Raw genomic sequence first — 21,713 nt, 5'->3', positions numbered from 1 at the left:
ACGCTACAGCAAAGTTGAGACCTTTGGCGAGAACTGCCTGTTGGGTTTCATTCAAAGGCATATTTGACAAATTTACGACAACTTTGTTGGAATCATGTCTAATGGCACGTGGTTTCTGCATCTGACATAACCTTTCATATTTGGAAATATGCCTGCCCCTAACCTGATCTAGTATGCTGTTGGCTTGCACTGCAGTAATACGATCAAAAACCTTCCATAATTCTTCATCTACGAAGTTCGAGAGGCGTAGATGCAGCTGTAGCAACTCTCTCGAGATTGAATCCAACTCCTTACGAGTCTGCTGTATCCTCTCTATCAATAACGCCTTGCTAGTATGACGATAGATTCTCATAGCTTTTGGTGGTGATACGGAACTCGTGCACGCTGATTGGCTGCCTCCAAGGCCGGAAATTCCTATATATAGTGAGCGAGGCAGTGTTCGAATGAATTCTGTATCCTGAATTCTGTTGGTCTTGGTCTATCTGTCTGCGAGCAGCCTAGCTGGTTGACGTCCCCTGGTTTCCGGGATGGCACACTCCTCGGGTAAGCACTCTTGAATTCCGTTCCTGCTAAAATTTCCGTAATGTTCCGATTTGCTTTTAATACAGGAGTCTGCCCTAACCTCGCCTAGATTCACCAAATTAGTTACTTATGACGCCTTAGTTTTTCAGCTGGCCATACCTGTTCGTTTCCGAGGCATTTCTATTTCTTGTTTCACTAAAATATGTAGATTGTAATTCTGTATCATTTGAGGTACGTTAGATTTTGGATAACCTGTTTCACATCACTGTATATTTGCATTGTACAACTGCATTGGTAACTAGATGTATAGTTGATTTGAAATTTGAATTTACACTGCAACGAAATAAGCTATGTATATCACTGAACTTATAGCTCGTAACTTGGAATTGTATTTGTAATGTATTTGTAAAATTATTTTGTAAATAATATTTTTCAAATCCAAGGATCACGGCGATTTATTTCGGAATCCGCTATCTAAGCCATATCCATGCCTTCGGTAGGTTCCCAGCCTTTTCACCTTCCCGGTTTATTGTTCACTAGTTGGCCCTACTGATATTTACGTACATGTTTTGTTGGAGATCCGCGTAATGCCAGCTACTGTTTTTTCCGAGTGTGTAGTGTTTTCTTATATTGTGTATGGTGCTCTTACCTTCCCCTTTTAACTGTCTTTGTGCCTTGTTTGGTGTTACCACCATAGTAGAGGTAACACTTTCATTTGATTATTGTCTTGTGTCGCCAACTTCCCTGCTACCGGCATGTCGTCATTCCAAATGACGTCATCTTCACTGCCATCTCGTCGACCATGCATCGAGAGCATTCGAGGTCCCGTCTTTCTGAAACTTTTGAAAACAGTTTTGTTCCCGACTATAGAGTCCAAACAGTGAGAATCTATTCCCAAATGGCTTCTGCAGAGTTTGTGTATGTGTAGCAGAATAACAAACAATAAAGGAGAGTACAAATGATCCACCTTATTTCAATACAAAATATGCTGCTAATACAAGATTACAACATTTTTATTAGGGACTGGTTTTGATGTCCTTGGACACCATCATCAGCCACAATAGGTCAAATGAACAAAGATATATACGGGGTTATTCACCTAACATGTTACACAGAAATAACTTCTAAACCAATAAAGATATCGGCATTCTGTTTTCATATTCGTAAATGGTACCCTGGGCCTTGTAAAATAACGTGCTACTTAGTCTCATGGGGTGATTAATAACCGAGATATTGATACTGCACCGCTCCCGCGTCCAGGTGGGGATACACGAGTTCCAGACTAGCTCTTAACAACGATTCCATCTACCAAATATTGCTGGGTTGTGAGTTCTGCGTGAGAAAGTACACCGACGGCCTATGGTAAATCCCAACCTATGTAGAAGGACGTCTCCAACACGCTATCAGTCGGATACCATACTTGCATGTTGCCGAAATTTATCGTAAAATTCAGGTTATTACGGCTTGTCAAGAAATTCGTACATGTCATCATCAAAATCGCAATCAGAATTAGTCATTATAGGCTTATATCTAGCACTTATTCTAAGTAGGCATTAAAAGAATTTTAATATTTTCACTACTCAGCTTTTATTAACAAATCAGTCTAAGTATGATTTGAAAATCACGTAGAGTATTTTGAGAAATTATTTTATACAATGTGGCTGGTTTCATACGCAATCAACATCTCTAAGTGCCGTAGTTATGTTGCATTGAAAAGAAACAGGTTTGGAAAACCTTTAACAAATAAATGGAAATCAGGCCTCATTCATCAATATGCTAATCCTGGCCTGTTGAAAAAAAATATGTCGTAATTAAGTAATATCCGTGAAAATTAAATGAAAAGGAAAAATTAAATTATATATATAATTAAGTGAAAAATTATTCAATATAATTGTAACAATCAGATGCATCCAATTGGTTTAAGTAAAACAAACTATACTCCTTACTATATACAATATTTCAAATTGGGGTTTCAATTGAAAATATGAAAACGCGATGAAGGTGGCCAATAATTAATCAATTAATTAAGTAATTAAGATCTGGAATCTTTCCTTATTGAGCTGGATTGCTCCTCAAAATTACCAAAAAAAAAAAAAATCAATCATTTGAACCTAAATTCACATGTGACTTGAGAAATGCATATCACTTGGCTGAAAACTTCACATCAATGTCCATGCACAGTAGGAAAATCGTGTGAGGAAATAATGTTTGTTCTCAAGGATATCCACTAGTTTAAGTTTCAAGTTTTCGTAATGTTTCATATTTCATATTAACTGACCTCCATATAAGCAAATCTAAGTCCACTTTAAGTCGTAAGTAATCTCAAATTAATTCTATCGTAAGGCTTATGTGGCTAAAATCATTCAATTATTATTTTAATTCATGGTTGCAATTCAATTAAAGTGCGTATATGGCTGAATATAGGATTGCCAAGTGTATTTAACTAACCTTCCAACGAATAATACCATAGGTGGAAAAATTGACACATTAGAAGACTCTATCTTCATCTAAAGTCCATATATGAAAGACTAAGTTACCAGTGATGTGTCAAACTGCTCCCATAAAACCATAAGTTAAGTTGCCGTATGTGAGAATACATGAAAACGATCGTAGATATGTCAGTGAAGGCCTAAATATTGACGTAATTGGCCTCTCGGCTCTTCAGATGATCCTACATACTCAATTAGTTCTATACTGATGGCATTGAGATCGTATCCTAATCTATATTATATATTAGGGAATAAAAATAGCAATTGAAAACAGTACGTCTCAATATATATACCTTAGCATGTGCAATTAACACATACTATCATCTCTCGAAGAATACTATGACCAACTTCCTAAATAACAATAACTATCCCCATCATAATCTACTATCAACTCATATGATTATTTCATTCACCATTTATCATTTCAATTATTACGTAGCATTCATATTTGTACGTCTCAAAGCACTCGTTTCATCAAATACGCAGCATATGTGCCATAACCTACACATATAAAACCATTATCATTACTGTCATAGTATCAAAGAACAGCACATCACAACATTAAACTGTGCTACTATATTTTGTCGTAAACATTCCTTAAATACGATCTCTACGCTTGTTATTTTGTTAAAGCCATCACGCATGTATATTAACTTCCACTTAATACTCTAAACTTCACTGACAACGATCTAAAAAAATATCAATCACTTCTTTAACACCATATTGACAAACTTGCGAACGGCATTCACTGGTATTTTACACCTATGTATGGGATTTACGGTAACTTCAGATGAATACCTATTTCCTTGTAACTACACTTGTATATTAACTACGCACACACAATGTCATAATGCACATCACATATTAGCCAAAAGAATAAAGGTTTCTACTTACGACACGACTCATAGGGGACCTAACTTTGCTTATTGGGTAGTGACTTCCATCTCACTGTTGTTCGTCAGGAATGGTAGGCCTCGCTCCATGATTCGGCTTAGGTAATCGGGTCCATCTCGTCCTCTCAGCTGATTACCACCCTCCTGGGTCATCAATCTCGTGAAGCGCCACCATAGCCGGAGTAGTCTCTGCCTCAGCTTCTTAGAACATCATAGTGGTCTTCATTACGTCAGGGACAGAATAACATAAGGCATTAGTTGATTTATACATGTTGTAATCTGTTTCGTTGTGCTAATGAGAAAATAATATATGTATTCTGGTCCGTCTAATTTGCTTATAGCAGCTCTAAATGTTCTCTTATTTTCAATTGCCTTGCTCGCCGAACAGATGTAAATTTTATGTGCTTTTAGAATTGCACTTTATATCCCGTTTAATTCTGCTCTCTTCACGTTGTGCAGTATCGGGCAAATATAATGTTTCCGAGCCCAACCGTGACGTAGTACAGAACCAACTTGACGTTTTCTTACAGCTGGTCTATAATCTCACGTATATGTGTCAACCTACAGCTGACGTTAAGCGGGCTGTCGCAGATTTAATCTCTTCTTCAATAATTGATTAAAGAATCCGATAAGTAACTGGTTTCTTTACACGACTCCGTCCTTTCTTCGATGCAGTGCTGGATTGATATTTTGTTCTAATGGAAGTCTTTTTTCAATAATCAGTTTAAATAATCCGCTCTCTTCATTCTTTCGCACCGCCTTCTAAGAGTGGTTCTTTCCGTGATTGCCGGTTGAAATTATTATCTTCTCGGCTCGTACCGCTGCTGATTCCTTTTATAGTGATACATTAATAACTGGAACGCCATTTTTGTTCCTAATACTGCAACTATAGAACGGTGAAATGGCACAATACTAACTCCATATTTTTAAATAGAACGACACAAATTCATACAGCTGGCCTAAAAGATCAACTACGTACAAGGTCAAATATGTAAGTATTTTCAAAATCGGACAGTTACTTTTTGAAATATAAATAAGAACAGCATGCGCGGTTTTGCTGCCGCATTAGACGGCGTGAAGTCGGACAAGGACATATTGAGGCACAAGCTGCTTCCTGGCCTTGATTCCAGCCACAGAACGGATACCAGGCATGTAATATAAACATAATGTGATGTACCGTAACATACCCTGGAAGTGCAACGTTATTGTATGACTGGCTAACACACAACGGGGAAGGGCGATTAAAGTTGTATTGTTTTGTTTTGACATGTAATAAATTGCGCTCAGTTTGGCGTTTTTTTCTCATGGATGGGAATGGGAAGGATTTGGAAAGGAAGTCGGGTGTGGCCTATCACAAAGGTACCTATCCGGTATTTGCCTTGTGTTAAACATGGGATACCATGAAAATCACTTTCATGTTGGGCGAGGCAGGACTCGAACCTACACTCTCCCGAATGCACGCTATTACAGTCGCGCTGGAGCTCTGCGGAGATTAATGTGTGTAAAATAAAACATAAATAATAGTGTTGCTGCCATCTCACCACGATCAGCTCTGACCATTTGCTTTTCTAGAAGGAGGTCTTCCGGTGTTTTGTGTTATGTTTATGTCTCAACTCATAGAGTAGTATGAACTGTGTGCTAAAACCAGTGACAATTATAGCTTTTGTTATGTTCCTTTAAAGGCAAAGTACTTATTTTATTCCTTTTAAACACATCAACTCTTTCTGTCCTGTGTTCGTCTGTCATACACACTTTGCAAACCCATCACATGTGTACGAGGTGCTTTCATGCCTGGTATACATTCTGTGGCTGAACTCACTCCCAGGAAACTGCTTGCGCCTCAATATGTTCTTGCCCGACTTCACGCCGTCTAATGTGGCATGCAAAACAGCACGTCGTAAAGTAATTGTCCGATTTTGAAAATACTTACACATTTGAACTTTTATGCCGATGAACTATTAAATCAGCTGTATGAATTTATGCCGTTCCATTAAAAAATATGGAGTTAGTATCAATATCTCGTTTGTTAATCACCCCATGAGACGAAGTAGCACGTTATTTTACAAGACCCTGCGTTCCATTTACGAATATGAAAACAGAATGCTGATATCTTTAATGGTTTAGAAGTTATTTCTGTGTAACATGTTAGGTGAATAACCCTATATATATACCAGTAAAAGAGCCCGACTTTAAGATTTATTTTCAACGTAAGCATGGAAGAGTTCTCAGGGCTAAACTGGATGAATATTAGCTACGGCTTGGTACAGGAGGCAGGGTCCTATCTACAAGAAAAGTTTGAATCTGATTGATAAGAGTTTATTCATGTAATGCATATTAAATTGCACATCACCTCATGGTAGATAAGGGTTGTCTTCCACATTGTCCTTTAAATGGCCCGGGTCTCCAGCTCACCAGGCCGCACCGGCTGGAACACATTCCAGAAGATGCCCAAGTACTCCGTCAAGATGCGGACGGACCATCCAGGTTGGTTGCATGGAATACGCCTCAAATTCCCGATGCTCGGCATGACCTCCGATGGTTCCTGACGATGTTGCAGGTAATCACATTACCCAAGTACAATGAGGTTGATAGAATCAATGCCCACAAAACTCCGAAAATGTGTTCTTCGTCACTCGCAGAATTTATAAGTCAAAGTTCATGAAAACCTTGAATAATTAGTTTTCTCACCACTAGTAATATCACTAGTAAATGTTCATAAAAACTTTCAAGAATTCACTCTCTAACACTCATGGAAATGACAAGAAAACTTCAAATAAATTTAGAGTTCATCACTCGTGAATATTGCAAGTCTTTGAATAATCACTGGAGAAAATTTAGAGTCCATCACTGGTAAATATTACAAGTCCCATTTATAGACTTAGAAGAATTCAGAGTTCCTCAACACTCGTAAATATTACAAGTCCCATTTATAAAGACTTGGAAGAATTCAGAGTACCTCAACACTCGTAAATAAAGACTTCGAGGAAATTCAGAGTTCCTCAGTGAGACTATAACCACACGAAGATAGCCTCCGACGATTATGGCAGCGAGTAGAGCCACACTGACTACTCGACTGTGACTGACTGACTCAGATATCAGGCTATATTGAGCCCTCCTTATATTCGGTTTGGGGACATCTACGTCACATATGCCGTGAAGCTGGTTATCTCCTGAATCCCTCGACGGATTTTCTTGAAATTCAAGCACTGCGACGTTTATGTCATTCCCTTTAAAATGACATGATGCTCAAGTCGCTACCATGATTATTATTGGAGTTTTAAATTTTTTTCTGTCGAATCTTCGGGAAGGTGTGACGCTTGAATCTAGAACATACGAGTTCAAGCCAGCTGCACATGGCATGACAGGCGGGTGATCTAACTAGCCCCTGCTGCTACGTCACACATACAGCTGTACTCAGCTTGCTCGCTCGTCCCGCTGAATGTAAACAAACCAGTCTTGCACGGAGTAATACGCGTGATGATTAAATACAATTAACTCACAAAAAATATGCATGTACAGGTCGTAACCGGTACAATATATTGAATAGGGAATGCCCTGCGAGCATTCGCGTTCATGTATTTCTTGAGAAGAATGCACTAACACCCGACTGTATGGATTCAAAATGAGCGCTGAGCGTGAAGGCATCATGGGGAACAGCATGCAAGCAAGTGCTGCTACAGAGTGCCAGCCAAGGCCAAGTGACGTCACACCGAAAGTTCTATTCGATTCTATTGCATTTCATCACGAACGGAAGGTTAAATCGTAATTTCGAGAACGTCACCTTGTAGGCCTGGACAATAAATGCTACTACCCAAAATTTCATATCTCGGCCATTTTGCCCAGAAAATTCTCGATCCAATGCGGGACCTTGATGGGCCTGTTTGTATGGAGAAAAGAGAGGATCGAGAACTTTGTGGTTTCACAGCAATAATTCTGTCAATACCATTAACATGATCCACTTGCTTAAATACTTTATAATTTATTGTTTACCTCATGAAAACTGATGATACAGGCCACTACCAAGTTACATATTCAGGGTGTCCACCAAATCCAGATTTTGAAATTCCCTAACATTTCCCTGTTTTCCAGACATAAAAACAATTTTTTACCTGACACACAATGACAAAAAAATTAAATTATAATAGGTTCCCAGGTATGGCCGTAATATTAAAATACATTTTGAAACCTTAACATCCAAAAAATAAATGAGTAATTAATGTACAAATTAAATTTCAAAACTTGCAAGTTTAATTTAGTCCAATTTAATTCACTTTAAGATTTTAAAAAGTTATTACCATTACTGCTTCAGTGAAGAAATTTCTTCATCTATAGCGAGCAACGACTGTTGAGCTTCTGCCATTACCCTCCGCTTCTTTTCTTCTAATTCTTTCAGCAACAAAGTGGCCTTTCTCTTATTTTTTTGCAAAGAATCTTCTGCTTCCAATGCTTCACGTTTGAACATTTTGAATGTACAAAGCATGCGCACTCCTTGCAGCATGGAGCATGTTCTTATTAATGGAGACCTTTTCAATTCCACCAAGGTTTGAGATAGCATCATATACTCTTCTTTGTGCTACAAGGGATTCTTGTACCATGTTCTCTACAATAATTTCTTCATTCAGAGAAAAACCACGTTCAAGTGAAGCATTTCCATGAAACAATATTAGTATCATTTTGAGAAATGAAGCTAACTTTTCTATGTTCAAATTTACTGTTGGCAAGATAGTACGGAGCCAAAAGTGATCTAATCTCTTGTTTTTAGAAGACAAAGAATTCATTACTTCTTTGAAAGTATCATTCTCACACACAGAAGTGAACTCCCTTTGTATATGATCAGCTTCATTACTCGAGATCCATTTGTTTTCAACAAAGACATTTAAAGCTACCCTTAGCCGTTTGCTGCTTAGAGGTTGCTTGGCTACACTTGGATCAAAACAAGAAATTCCTTTAGTCAGTTTATATGCCAGTGGTGACCGTTCCAGTATCTTCTTGCACAAAGCTACCATTCCTCTTAGACAATCTGTGCGAAACGACTAATATATCTCTATCATTTAATCCAGGAGTGCCACGAAGTGCTGCTCTAGCAGCATAACCTATGTCAATTTTAGATGCAGGCAGAAGATTTTCTTTACTGTCTAAATTAATTTTGAGGACATTTCCTGAAGACTGCAATGACTCAGACTTAACAAACCTTGTCATGACATTTTTCATTGTTGCAATGAGAGATCTGTCTGAAACTGTTTTAGGAATGGTTCCAAATCTCCAACAAGAGATAACAAAAATGACAACTTGGCCTTAAGTAGCTTATCTTTAACTGAAGTTGATACTATTTTGAAGCTGTTACAGTTTGGGATTTTCTTGTCTGTGTTTGTTCCTTCCACATATTTGTCAACATTAGGTAGAATATCTATAGCACATTCAATGAAATTTCAAATTTTCAAGTCATCTTATAGCACAATATTTCAAAGGAAATACGTTTGAACCTGAATAATGTGTATAATCAGCACGTCTTGCAGGAACGCAGCAAAACAAGAAGTGAAGAGCACGAAGAAACTCGGCAATATTCCACTGGGTTTCTTTTACTGCTATTTTATATGAATTGTGCACAGTATGCAAGCCACAAGATCCAATGTTCACCAAAATAGGAGCATCTGGATCATCACTTAATGAATTACCAATATCCTGAAGGAACTTTTTATTAACATTTGGACCATCCATTGAAATTTGTAAGAGTTTTTTTAGATTGAGTCCCTGCAGTGCTCGCACAAAACCATTTAACAAATCTGAGGAGGTAGAGTGACCAAGAAACACGGAATCAAAATAAGAAGTGCATACTTCATTGGTATCAGGATTGAAACCACGAACTACAAGATCCATTTGGCCCATCTGAGAAACTTTATTCAGTGACTCGTCAAAACCAACGGTGAAATGTGTGCACTTATGACACATCTCAAGAACTTGCTTATGAAAATAGGGGGCCAAACCAAGAGTGATTGTATATGCAATTTTTGTTCTGTGCAGTTGAACTTTCGAAGCTATTTCAGAGTCTGGAAACATTACTGGGAACAAACGTACACCAGCTTCACTGGAACGTAAAGAATGGTGTTGCATGACCATATGCATGCACCATATAATCTCAGCTTTGGTTACTTGCTCTCTTGAAAGATAATTCTCTAGACATCTCGTCTCTGGTGAACCTTCTTTAATGGAAGAAGAAGAAGAAGAAGAAGAAGAAGAAGAAGAAGAAGAAGAAGAAGAAGAAGAAGAAGAAGAAGAAGAAACAGCAGCAGTGGAGTCATATGTGATAGAGTTCGTTGTGGTAGCTGTGGCAGGCAGAGGACAATTTGTGTTTGCGGCCAGGGTATTATCTACTGAGTTTAAGTCATTTTTTACTTCACTATTCGAATGTTCTTTTTTAAAATAACTTGAAAGGGATGATGAGAACTGGCTGAAGTTGACACTACTGGCATGCTTCTTTCCTACCATGTGACTTTTTAATGCCTGCCTCCCCATGTTGCTAAGAGAAAATGATTTTTTTACATATTATGCAATATGCTGAAAATTTGTCCTGAGGCATGGGTTTCAACCACGTTCTGAAAGTATCATCAAGCAGCCACCTTTCATTAAACGAAGTTTTCCTTGGCTTTGATGAAGACATTGTTAGCTGAAAAAAGTAAGTATATTGTAAAAAAAATAATTAAATAGTCCTATCCTCCGCACGACTTTCTTGTAAACTGACAGTTCGCAAAACAAGTGAGCGCTGCCTTACCTATGCTGCCAGCACTCTACTGCTTCGATAACAGTTGATGCACTCGTAAAATGTAATACCCTACTATAAAAATCACACGCAAATCACAAGTGAAAACAAATTCACAAAACTTCCTAACAATATCATACACTAAAACAAGAATAGGTACATTATTATAAAGTGTAAAAGAAATAAATTATTCGCGGCTAATGACTGGCATAAGGAGGAGGTTATGGCTGATCGATAACACGGTGTCAATTTTTGCCGAGTCACATTCTTGCCGCTTGTCTTGCATGAACTATACAGGGGTATGGTACACAGATGAACTATATGGTAACCAACACACGGATGTAAATAAAATTACAACTACATTGAACACTATTAAACCTATATACCACACACGCCGAGTTAGGTAACTTAACCACGTGGTGATGTAGGCAATACAGTTGGCAGACAGGTTTCAAGATTGCGCTCAACCGATATAAATCGATATGAATGGTGGTTTGGGATTGACTGGATCAAGAACGAATACATACAAATATACTTCACAAACTCAAAATCTCCTAACCAACAAACAACCTTCATCTTTACAGTGTGATGTCACTTTATTTTAAATCTTGTTCTCTATTCACAAAATTACACGTGATATTACAAGCTACAAGTCGTGCCTGAAAACTACCGAACCCCTCTCACAAAAGTTAGGTTAGAAACTCAATATGGCGCGGCCCACGGTGTTACCTACATCAGCGCATTTAATAATAATAATAATAATAATAATAATAATAATAATAATAATAATAATAATAATAATCATGAACACTCAAATGAGTATTAAGTTTAAGTGAATTTCGCACTTTCCTGCATTCAGTCAGTGTTTGTTGTCTTGTTTTTACATTTTACGAGGTAGTGACTATGGCACACGTCATTACACACTAAACAAACAGTCATCCGTTGGGTTGTGTAATTTTGTCTATATGCATATTTTGTTGTGGAAGCCATGTATTTAAGCGATTAGAAAAACTGAGAACGCAATATAGGCCTAATTCAACATGCTCGCCATTCCCCAACAACACAGTATATTCAATAGTGAGCAGATCATAACATTGAAAATTCGATCGATCAATCGATCTATCATAGTCGCTACTGCTTGCTATAGCCTATCCATATAGCTACTGATGCTATTGGTTACTTCACGTTCGAGATCACACTTGATTTTTTAAATGTTTGTTCAGTTTTCTTTACAATTTATTCCTGGCATAAAAGACATACCTTAGATTAATGTTATAAAAACTGAAAAATGTGCTTCTATTAAGGGATAAATACGGTATGTCAATTTTATATGGCAGAACGAATTTCCAGATTTTTTTCTGAATTCCCTGACATTTCCCGGTTTTCCAGTCATTTTTCGAATTCCCTGACATTTCCCGGTTTCCCCGGTTTTCCATACGGGTGGCCACCCTGATATTATCAACAGAGGAACAATGATTTACATCAGCTTTTAGATGTCAACATTCATCCTGTGTTTATTCACGCCATGCTCAAGACTTTTAGGCATTACACAGTGACAAAGACTTTTTACAACCATTTGTAATTTTTTTCACTTCTATTTTATTATTCGACCATCAAGTTCCTAACTTGTAAATTTTGTAAGAATGACGTAAGCACCATCATGTATATTTCATCCATTTAAAGTCATATTATTACTAATGGTCTACATTTTGTATTATAATCTTTGTTCATTTGACCTATTGTGGCAGATGATGGTGTCCAAAGACATTGAAACCGGTCCCTAATAAAAATGTTGTGATCTTGTATTAGCAACATATTTTGTATTGATATAAGGTGGATCAATTGTACTCTCCTTTATTGTATGTTAGTCTCCTTTCAATACGGACCAAATATGAAGATTTTAATATTAAATGTGTAGCAGAAGCCAAAATGCCATCCAGGCAGGCAAGAAAGCCGACTTTTATTGCAATCTCAAAATAAAGGTTGCCAAATTATAATGCTTGATCAATAACTTAACCCCCAAATTTTTAAAACTCACCAAGAAAACTCATAGGAACACAGCAAAAACTCGCACAACTCGGGTTAAAACGGAGAAAATTTAGATTAAAGACGAAATCAAATTTCTCCATAAAAAGAAATCTCTTCTGAACCACAGACTATATGCAACTCATTTAGAAGTTTCCACTCTCTTTTGCCCTCTCGAATGGACATCCTTCCAATTACACATCACTAACAAACCTAACCTTACTTTGTTAAAGAAACAAAACACACTTGATAAAAACTGGAATGTTCTTTCAAAAACAACACTTAGCAAACATAACATCCCAAACGACATAAAGCCAAATGATTTTCACCAACCTGTAGTAAACATAAGTAAAATCAATCTTGATGCCGATGATCTCGATGTGCTGAGCAAGGGATCTAAACATAATTGGAATAATCCTTCTAACCATGATAATTTAATTTCCACCATAGCTGAATCAGAATTACCCATTAAAATACAAGAAGAGGTCCGATATGAAGTCAAACCCAAACTATTTTCTATCCTTAATCAACAACAAACCATGACATGAAACTATTCACCTATTTGTGTGACGTCAGCAGAGCTGCACTAGGCCTACGCTATAGAGGCGGACATTTCTTAAATACGAAACACAGATGTACCGCATGACTTCGACGAGTGTTTTCATTGTGTGGGTCATACAGACTGCAGAAAGGCTTGTACCCGCTTCAAAGCAGAATTGTTGCTCTTCTCTGATGAATTACGTTGGGGGTCTTGTATGCGAGATTTATTTTTTTAATTTACTTCGTCTCGAAAAGCCATGGGGGGGGGGGGTCTAATACACGAGTAAATATGGTATTCATACTGGTGAAAGAAGAATTTGTAAGCTATGAAAAAGTTAAGGACGAAAAACATTAAATTCTAGGCGTATGCCTCATCTCTATCACCTCAACAGTTTGGGGGTTGTACAGATCTGGAAAGGGTGGCGCTAATGCAGAATTATTTTATAAGATAATGCCCGTCGGCTATTGTTGTTCTGTACTCAACATCTCTTCAACATGAGCTATGTATACAGTACACGACCTAATAGGTTGAAAATAAATTTTGACTGTCTCTCTTTCAAGCAAAATTACTCAAAATTAGTTTTGGCAGACTGAAAACTTAACAGATATTAAAGAGAGAGAGAGAGAGAGAGAGAGAGAGCTAAATGCACAAAAACTAAATGACAAATTGGAAAAAAACAGATTGGGAGGTGGTTTGGACATGTTAAGCAGATGAAAGACTGCAAAGACAAGCATTGGAAAGACAATGACAGGGAGGAGAGGTCGAGGGAGACCAAGATTACAATTAATAGACTCTATGAAGAACAGTATAGGACAACAGAACCTGGATTGGAGCACAGTGTTAGATGATGAATGCTTGGAGAGACAGAACGGAGTGAAGAGGAACCATATTTGCCCCCACCCGGTGTCAGCTGGTAATTTTTTATTTTTATTATTATTATTTTTTATACAATCTGCTTTATATTGCACCTACACAGACAGATAGGTCTTATGGCGATAATGGGATAGCAAAGGGTTAGGAGTGGAAAGGAAGCAACCTTGGTCTTAATTAAGGTACAATGCCAACATTTGCCTGCTGTGGAAATGGGAAACCATGGAAAAACATCTTCAAGGCTGCCGACAGTGGGGCTCGAACCCACTGTCTTCCGAATGCAAACTGACAGCTATGTAAACCAAACTGCACAGCCACTTGCTCGGTACAAGGGTAATTGATTATTATTATGATTATGATATTGTGAATTTCCACAGAGTTGTTATCGGTTTGTGGCAGTGAAATTTCAGTAGGAGTCTGCTATAGCGAGTACAGCATATAACGAGGACTCCACTATAATGACAATATTTTCCTGTCCCTTCAAAATTCCTATATTCAACTGCGTATTAACCTTCGGTTACAGTGAGAGCCCTATCACCGATGCATCCGTTATTACGAGTGATTAAAAGCGCGCAAATTTTTCCGTTACCAGTATTTATGCACCCCAGTGATTATGTTGTATACGATTGATTACCTTCAGTATAGTTTCCTCGCTATTTCCACTAGCGAATTCTCTTGTCTACATTCGAAGGCGACGTCGGGTTCGATTAGTAATACCCGTCGACTGCTGTTCCGTAACGAAAATTTGAAATGGAAGAGGACATATTTCGTAATAAATGCGTAAATAACATGTCTGATAACAGTTAACTCGTTAAAAATAAAGGCTGACCAAACGATCACTTAATTTTAATGCAAAATACTGCAATTAAGTAAGAATGAGATAGGCCTACACCTCGAGATATGGCAGAGTGCATAATTATTTTATATTTTCTCGCTTCTGGTTAAGTTACGGAAAGGCTATTATCCTGTAAATTTATAGCGAGAAGATTATAATTTCTCTACTGGCGGTTGATGCGTGTTTTCATTATACGTATAGTACGGTTAAGTTAGGATAGGTGAAGCTAAAAAAACGGAAAAGTTTGCCACAAAATGCGATCGATCATGTTCGGTTTGGTATAGTTTTCTCACTATGTGCATTTGCGAGCTCTCTCGTAGACATTCAAAGGCGATGTTGCAGTCGATTAGTAATACCCGTCGACTGCTGTTCTCTAAAGAAAATTAAAAATGAAAGAGGATAACAGGTTTTCGTAATAAATGGGTAAATAACGTGGCCGATAGCAGTTTTCAACTTGTTAAAAATAAAGGCTGAAGTAAACGATCGCTTAATTTCAATGTTATATACTGAAATTAAGTAAGAATGTGATACACCTCAATATGGCAGAGTACATCACTGATTTCAGAGGATAGCGAAAAATCAAGGGCTGTCTTGCATTCCCGGCCTGACAGTAACGAATACCACTGGCTACTAGCGCGGTAATCACACTGCTTCTTTTCACCCCCGCACGTGCATGCATACAAACAACTCGTTGAAAATAAACGACTGCTCTCTTTATTATACATCGCTAGCCGCAACAACCGGTTGTACAGTGCCTGTGTGTAATGTCACTGGATCTCAGGAAATACCTAGTGAAGAGAGAATTATGTTCTATTAGCTTCTACAAAAATGTTTCTCAAATCTGCAGAATGGCATCAAAACGTGTGAGCCTTCAAATTCTTAGAAAGGCCACGGCTACTCAGTGGCAGAGTTATAACACATCTACTGTACCTGACACTTAGTAAAATTAAGTTTTATAGACAACAGGAACATTTTTGAGATGGATAGTCGTATTGTAAAGATACTTGAAACAGGTATTGCCAGCGAATTATCAACGCAATCTCGACGATATTATGATGCCAAAATTTAAGTTAATGGTTATTAAACACTCGCAAATGTAGAATAATTGTGCAGCCGCAAGAAAATACGGTATAGGACTAACTAAAGACAATATTTGACGTTAGCGTGAAGACAAAGATACCTAAAAAAAGGTGTGCTCTACAAAAAATGCATTCAGTGGTCTGATACAAGGACGCTTTCAAGAAGAAGATGAAATTGTGAGGTATGTGCACGAAAAGCTCAAGGGCAGAATGGCCATACTGTGGTGCAATAAACTCGTTCGTTGACCTTCAAGTCCGCGATTAGGCCAGCCGCTGAAGTTGGCCGAACCTGGCAAGTGAGACGTGCGTGTAGCGGTAGCCAGTTATATCTGACGCTGAGTAAAAGTAACAGTTTTATAGGCAGCAAGAATATTTTCCTGCTGGATCGTCGTATTGTAGAGACACAATGAATAGGTATTGCCGGCAAATTTTCAACGGGTTCTCTTCGGTATTATGATGCCAATTTTAAGTTAGTGGTCATTAAACCCGCGGAAATAAAGAATTGTACAGCCGCAAAAATAATGCATAACAAAAGCCAATGTTCAGCGTCTAAAACTGCGTACTGTACAACAAAGGCATTCGTATGTTTTACAAAGCATTTTTTGAGCCTAAATTTTATGAAGGAAAAAGTGGGATTTGTCTTGGATTCGGAGAAATACGGTACCTACTATAATTTTTTCAGAATGAAATTAAATACACACTTCCACAAAAAATAACAAACAAGTAATCCATAGTGTGGATATCATCCGCGGAAACGCAAGTTTTGAACAAAATGATAGCTCTTTACAAACCGATTTTAATTTGTATGGGGCTTTTTCCGACTTTCATACAAAAATCGGGCATAACGACAATCCGCTATAGCGAGTACTTTTTCCGCTGTTATGAATTCTCGCTATAACGGACTACTACTGTATATTTCATTCACAAATTGGTAATGCAGATCAGACATGTATTGTACTGTAGCAAGAAGAAGAATTAGTTAACTGATAACCAGTGTCCCTGTTGAGATTAGTATTTTTACTTGGAATGCTAGTGCTGTGCTAGCATACAATGAGCCATCTGGTGACGAATGAGCATACCTCTTACTCCAGACTAAGGGTAGAAGCATTGTTAAATTCAAACCTTCACTACTGGAGGTCTTCTTTGTGAACAGTCAAGTTTTTCTTCTGAAGATGCAAAGCAAAGTTTTCTGCAAAACGGAAAGAAATTCGCCTTGTTTTCTTGACACATTGCCCAAAAACTTGCATCATGTCTACATGACCTAGTACATTGAAGGTTTATTTTGAATAGCTAAATCAAGGTTGAAATGGTTTGGACACGTACTGAGAATGAACCCAAACCGAGTTGCACAAGAATGGTTTGAAAAGGATTTGGAAGAATAAAGACCTAGAGGGCGACTGAGGAAGGAGATGTGGAGTGGTGCTAAGTGCAAAGGGAAGAATCGTACCTGGATAGGCAGAGAAGGAGAGCACTCTTACACTCTACCTGGGCAAATTAAGTTCGTTACATAATGATGATGATTATGTACTGTCAAATATTGTACATCAAAATATTTAATCATATTAGAGAAATACAGTAAAACCTCTGACAAGTAAAATTGGTTTAACTGAGAAATATAACTAAATTTTTATAAGGAAACTTGGTAAAATGTATATACATAGACTAAGCAGAGGTCAACACAATCACCACTTGCCCTCCACACGGCAGCTGGGTTTGCCCCTACCAATGATTTGAAACAGAGAGTTTCACTGAGATTTGGTCAGTTGAGCTGTGCACAATTTTGTTGAGCGTTCAATATGTCGGTAGAACTAACAGGGGGTCGTAATGACTACTGACAAAAATCTTCAGCCAGGACAATGAAAAGGGGAGAAAGTTTGTGAACTGCAGTGACATAAATGATACCTATTTTTATCCAAAATTTTGCTTATCTGAAATGGGGTCAGCTCTCATTATTTCAGTTAAAAGAGATTTTACTGCATAAAAAGAGTTTGTGTCATCTTTTAAATAAGTTTAATTAAGTAATTTTACCTCTTTCAGCTCTGTACTATTCATACTAGCAAGAGACATCTGTTTGCGCAACAGCAGGTCCAAATTTGCTTTCTCTCGATGATAATGAGCCACGCTCTGAACCAACTGATACACCACGATTCCTAAGGTGGGGGAAACACTCTCCCCTGAATGTTGAAACTCTGAAAAAATAGAGAGCATTAACATTTGAAATAAGACAGCTCAGTTTAGTGAACAAGGAGTCTCTTACGAGGTAAAAAATAAATTGTTAAAACATCACCTCCTAAAAAAGTATACACAATAACATTTTAAAAAACATTCTAGTATATTCCGCTACAAAAATTAAAGCAAATCCCCCACTTCTATACTCCATATTAAAACTTTCACAAAGAAAAGCATATAACATACAGCAAGGTGAACCCAGAAAATACATTTATGGGAACACTTCAGGTTTTTTGAGAAGGACTTTTACTTAAAGATTCTTGTTTACACTGACGATGATGATGCTTGTTGTTTAAGGGGCTTAACATCTAGGTCATCGGCCACTTGTTTACATTCTTAAGGGCTTTACCCTATCTTTAAATACGGTGAAAAAGATACAAGTCGAAAGCTACACCATACCGTGGTCATGGATAATTTCAGAAACTAACAGGATTTCTACAGTCAAAAGTATGTATATCTTTGTTATATACTGTTATGCCTATCAACGTTTAGTCTGCAAGCCTCTGTGAATTTACTTAACACCTCGACAATCTTCTATTTTTTTTTTTTTGAAATTAGCTCTGTAACCATACCTCTTATAGACTTCTTTGACCCTCTATGACCAAATCCAATATTCTCCTAGGTAACTCATCTTCCTCCATTCACTTCATCAATCAAGTTAATTCCAAACTTAGCCTTCTTATTACAAGTACCCTCCTGCCATTGTTCCCACTTGTTTGTACCAGCGATTATTCTCACTACTTTCATGTCTGTTACTTCTATACTTGGGGATAAAACATAACGACCTCACCACTACTCTCCAGCGACAACCTGGAGTCTACTACGTCTACTGTAGCCAGAATTCCCAAATCGTCCAATGCACTCGACACGACGGAAGGGTAAAGACTGAATAGTGTGTGGAAGAAAGTGGTTTGGCAACCTCTCCACACCAAATAAGGATTACTTAGAAGTCATTAACTCAGCAGGGTGCAGGGTGTGATTGACTGCTGGCTTCCAGCTCACTTCCAGGAACTGATGCCGTTATGTTTTATCCCCAAGTATAACTTATGAATAAAATATGCTGAGTCCATCCAGCTTTCATTCGCAAACAGCAAAGCTGGCCTGAAAACAGACTGGTGTAAAGATAGTTTTGTCCAGGAGCTGATTATTCTTTTACAGAATACTGTTGATTGCAACTGAAAACTCACTGCATTAGCTTTGCTGCACCTTGATTCAATCTCACTACTCATTACCACCCTGGGAAAATACACAGCCTAAATACTTGAAATGATCTACCCGCTCTGCTTTGTATTCCCAACCTGGCATTCAATTAATTCTGACACCACTTTAGTCTTGAAAAGGCTAATTTTCATATCATACTCATTGCACCTATTTTCAAGTTCTAAGGTCAAGTTGCAGGCTTTCAGCACAGATTGCAATTAAGACCAAGTTGTCAGCATAGGCCAAACGGGTTATTACAATTCCATCTAGCTGAATACCTCAGTAGATGTTCCACGTAAACTATGAATAACAAAGATGAAAGATTACAGCCTTGTCTAACCCTTGTACGTACCTTGAACCACGAACTCATTCTACCATTGATTCACACTGCAGCCCAATAGCCCCCTCTATGGATCAGTTGTAGAATGTTGGCCTCTGAATCCCAAGATAGCTGGTTCAAACCAGAAGATGTAATAGTATGTTTGAGGAGCGGAAAAATGTCTATTCGACACTCCATGTTGTAAGATCTCTCGTAATACATTTGGTGTCTACCCAACAAAATTCATTCAAACCCAGCCACAGACATAAAGAGAGATTTAGTTTACTCTGCCATCTAGTACCCTAGCGTAAAACGGAGCACTCAAATTGACAAGGAACAGGCGTCCGATTTAAATGATTGCACACGGTAGCTTAGGTCGTGTGATTATTATTATTTACTGGAGCCCAAACATCAAAATAAATACCTTTGATTGCTTTTGATAATCTATTCTTAATCCCAGAGGATGGTTAACATCTTTTCCCTCGGTACTCTCGCACATGCTTTCTCTCAATGTACGAAACAAACATAACTTGACATCGATTTCAATTCCATCATCTGATGGCCTAACAGGCATCAATTTTTGTAAAAGAGATCAAGTCTCTCATACTGCATTGTCAGTGCCCGACGCTCCAAATGGCCTGTGCAGTGATCTCTACTACATGCACTCGCCATGTGTCTTCGTAGGTGTGCTAGTTACCAACCGATAAGCCCATAGTAGCACACTGGGGAGAAATGCTGGCAACCAAGAATGGCTTAGGTGGAAAATTTATAATTTCCAACGATGGACCAATTATACTGCTATTATAAACACAAGTGTCCATTCCTTTTGTAGCATTTTTCAATTACCTGGCATATTACTAAAAATCTGATCTTGACAGCTCCTCTGCGGTCTGAAGCAATGCTAGTTTTCATCCAACTTACTCTCAACTACTGAATGAACCCTCCCTTCTAAGATGCCAGTGAACACCTTGCCTGGTATACTGATCAATGAAATACCTCGATAGCTGTCGATCTGGTGCTCCTACCCTCCCATGTGCAGCGGTGAATAGCCTTATACTTGAAGAATGTATCATCCGCTAATCCTATACTAGCACAGAAGTCCAGTAAACTCTTCCAATTCCTAACAGCTTCTATATCTCATCACCTCACGTCCTTCAGTTCTATTTCCAACTCTTGCACTGAAATCGCCCATCAGCACTATCCTATCCTTGCTGTTGACCCTGACTACAATGCCACTCAATGCTTTATAAAACTTGTCAACTTCATCATTATCTGCACCCTCACATGTTGAATACACTGAAACAATTCTTGTCCTAATTCCTCCAACTGCTAAGCCCACATCATTTGCTCATTTACATGCCTAACAGAAACTATGTTGTGTGCAATAGTATTCCTGATGAACAGTCCTTCCCCACTCTTGATGAACAGTCCTTTCCCACTCTCCGGATCTCAAAATAGCCGGTTCAAACTTGACAGAAGTGGATTTTTAAAATGTGTTCTACTTTCTACTTTTTGTTTCCTTGTTCTTCTAAGAAAGAAAGAAAGAAAGAAAGAAAGGAGAACATGCTTTCAAGAACCTTCAATTTCCCTCATCAGCTCACAAATTCAAAACCTCTTTAATATATTAAAATTACATGATCATTAAAAGTACTTAAAAATACAGTCTAAAAAGTATGTTTGTAAGGTTCTTGTGTTCCCTGCGAAGCATGATATTGCTCAATTTAATGTTTGTGTTTAAAAAAAATTTTAATCTGCGATATGAACATGTATGAAACATAACTATTTCGCTTGCTATTGAATTTCATTTTGTTTGCCAAGATTTTCCAAGAAGTCAAATGGATGTGGGACTCATTATTCCGATAGGTCCGAGGCTTGCTTAAAACATTCAGAGCAAGTAATGATTATAAAAAGCTTAAAAAGCAAAATCAAGCAGAAAGAAAGAGCAGTATTTATT

General features: G+C 37.9%; 1 protein-coding gene across 1 annotated transcript in view; it reads right to left on the bottom strand.

The window, feature by feature from the left end:
- Nup205 (nuclear pore complex protein Nup205) overlaps positions 1-21,713 on the bottom strand; it is a 676,487-nt gene that overhangs the window by 44,413 nt on the left and 610,361 nt on the right. The window contains exon 31 of the mRNA XM_067147168.2: positions 18,040-18,200. Within this exon, the coding sequence (XP_067003269.1) occupies positions 18,040-18,200 (161 nt within the window). The remainder of the gene's footprint in view (positions 1-18,039; positions 18,201-21,713) is intronic.

The sequence above is a fragment of the Anabrus simplex genome, chromosome 5 (genome assembly GCF_040414725.1).
Source record: "Anabrus simplex isolate iqAnaSimp1 chromosome 5, ASM4041472v1, whole genome shotgun sequence".
NCBI classification, from domain to species: domain Eukaryota; kingdom Metazoa; phylum Arthropoda; class Insecta; order Orthoptera; family Tettigoniidae; genus Anabrus; species Anabrus simplex.
The sequence above is the reverse complement of the archived record's forward strand: the minus strand, read 5'-3'. Positions and strand labels throughout refer to the sequence as shown.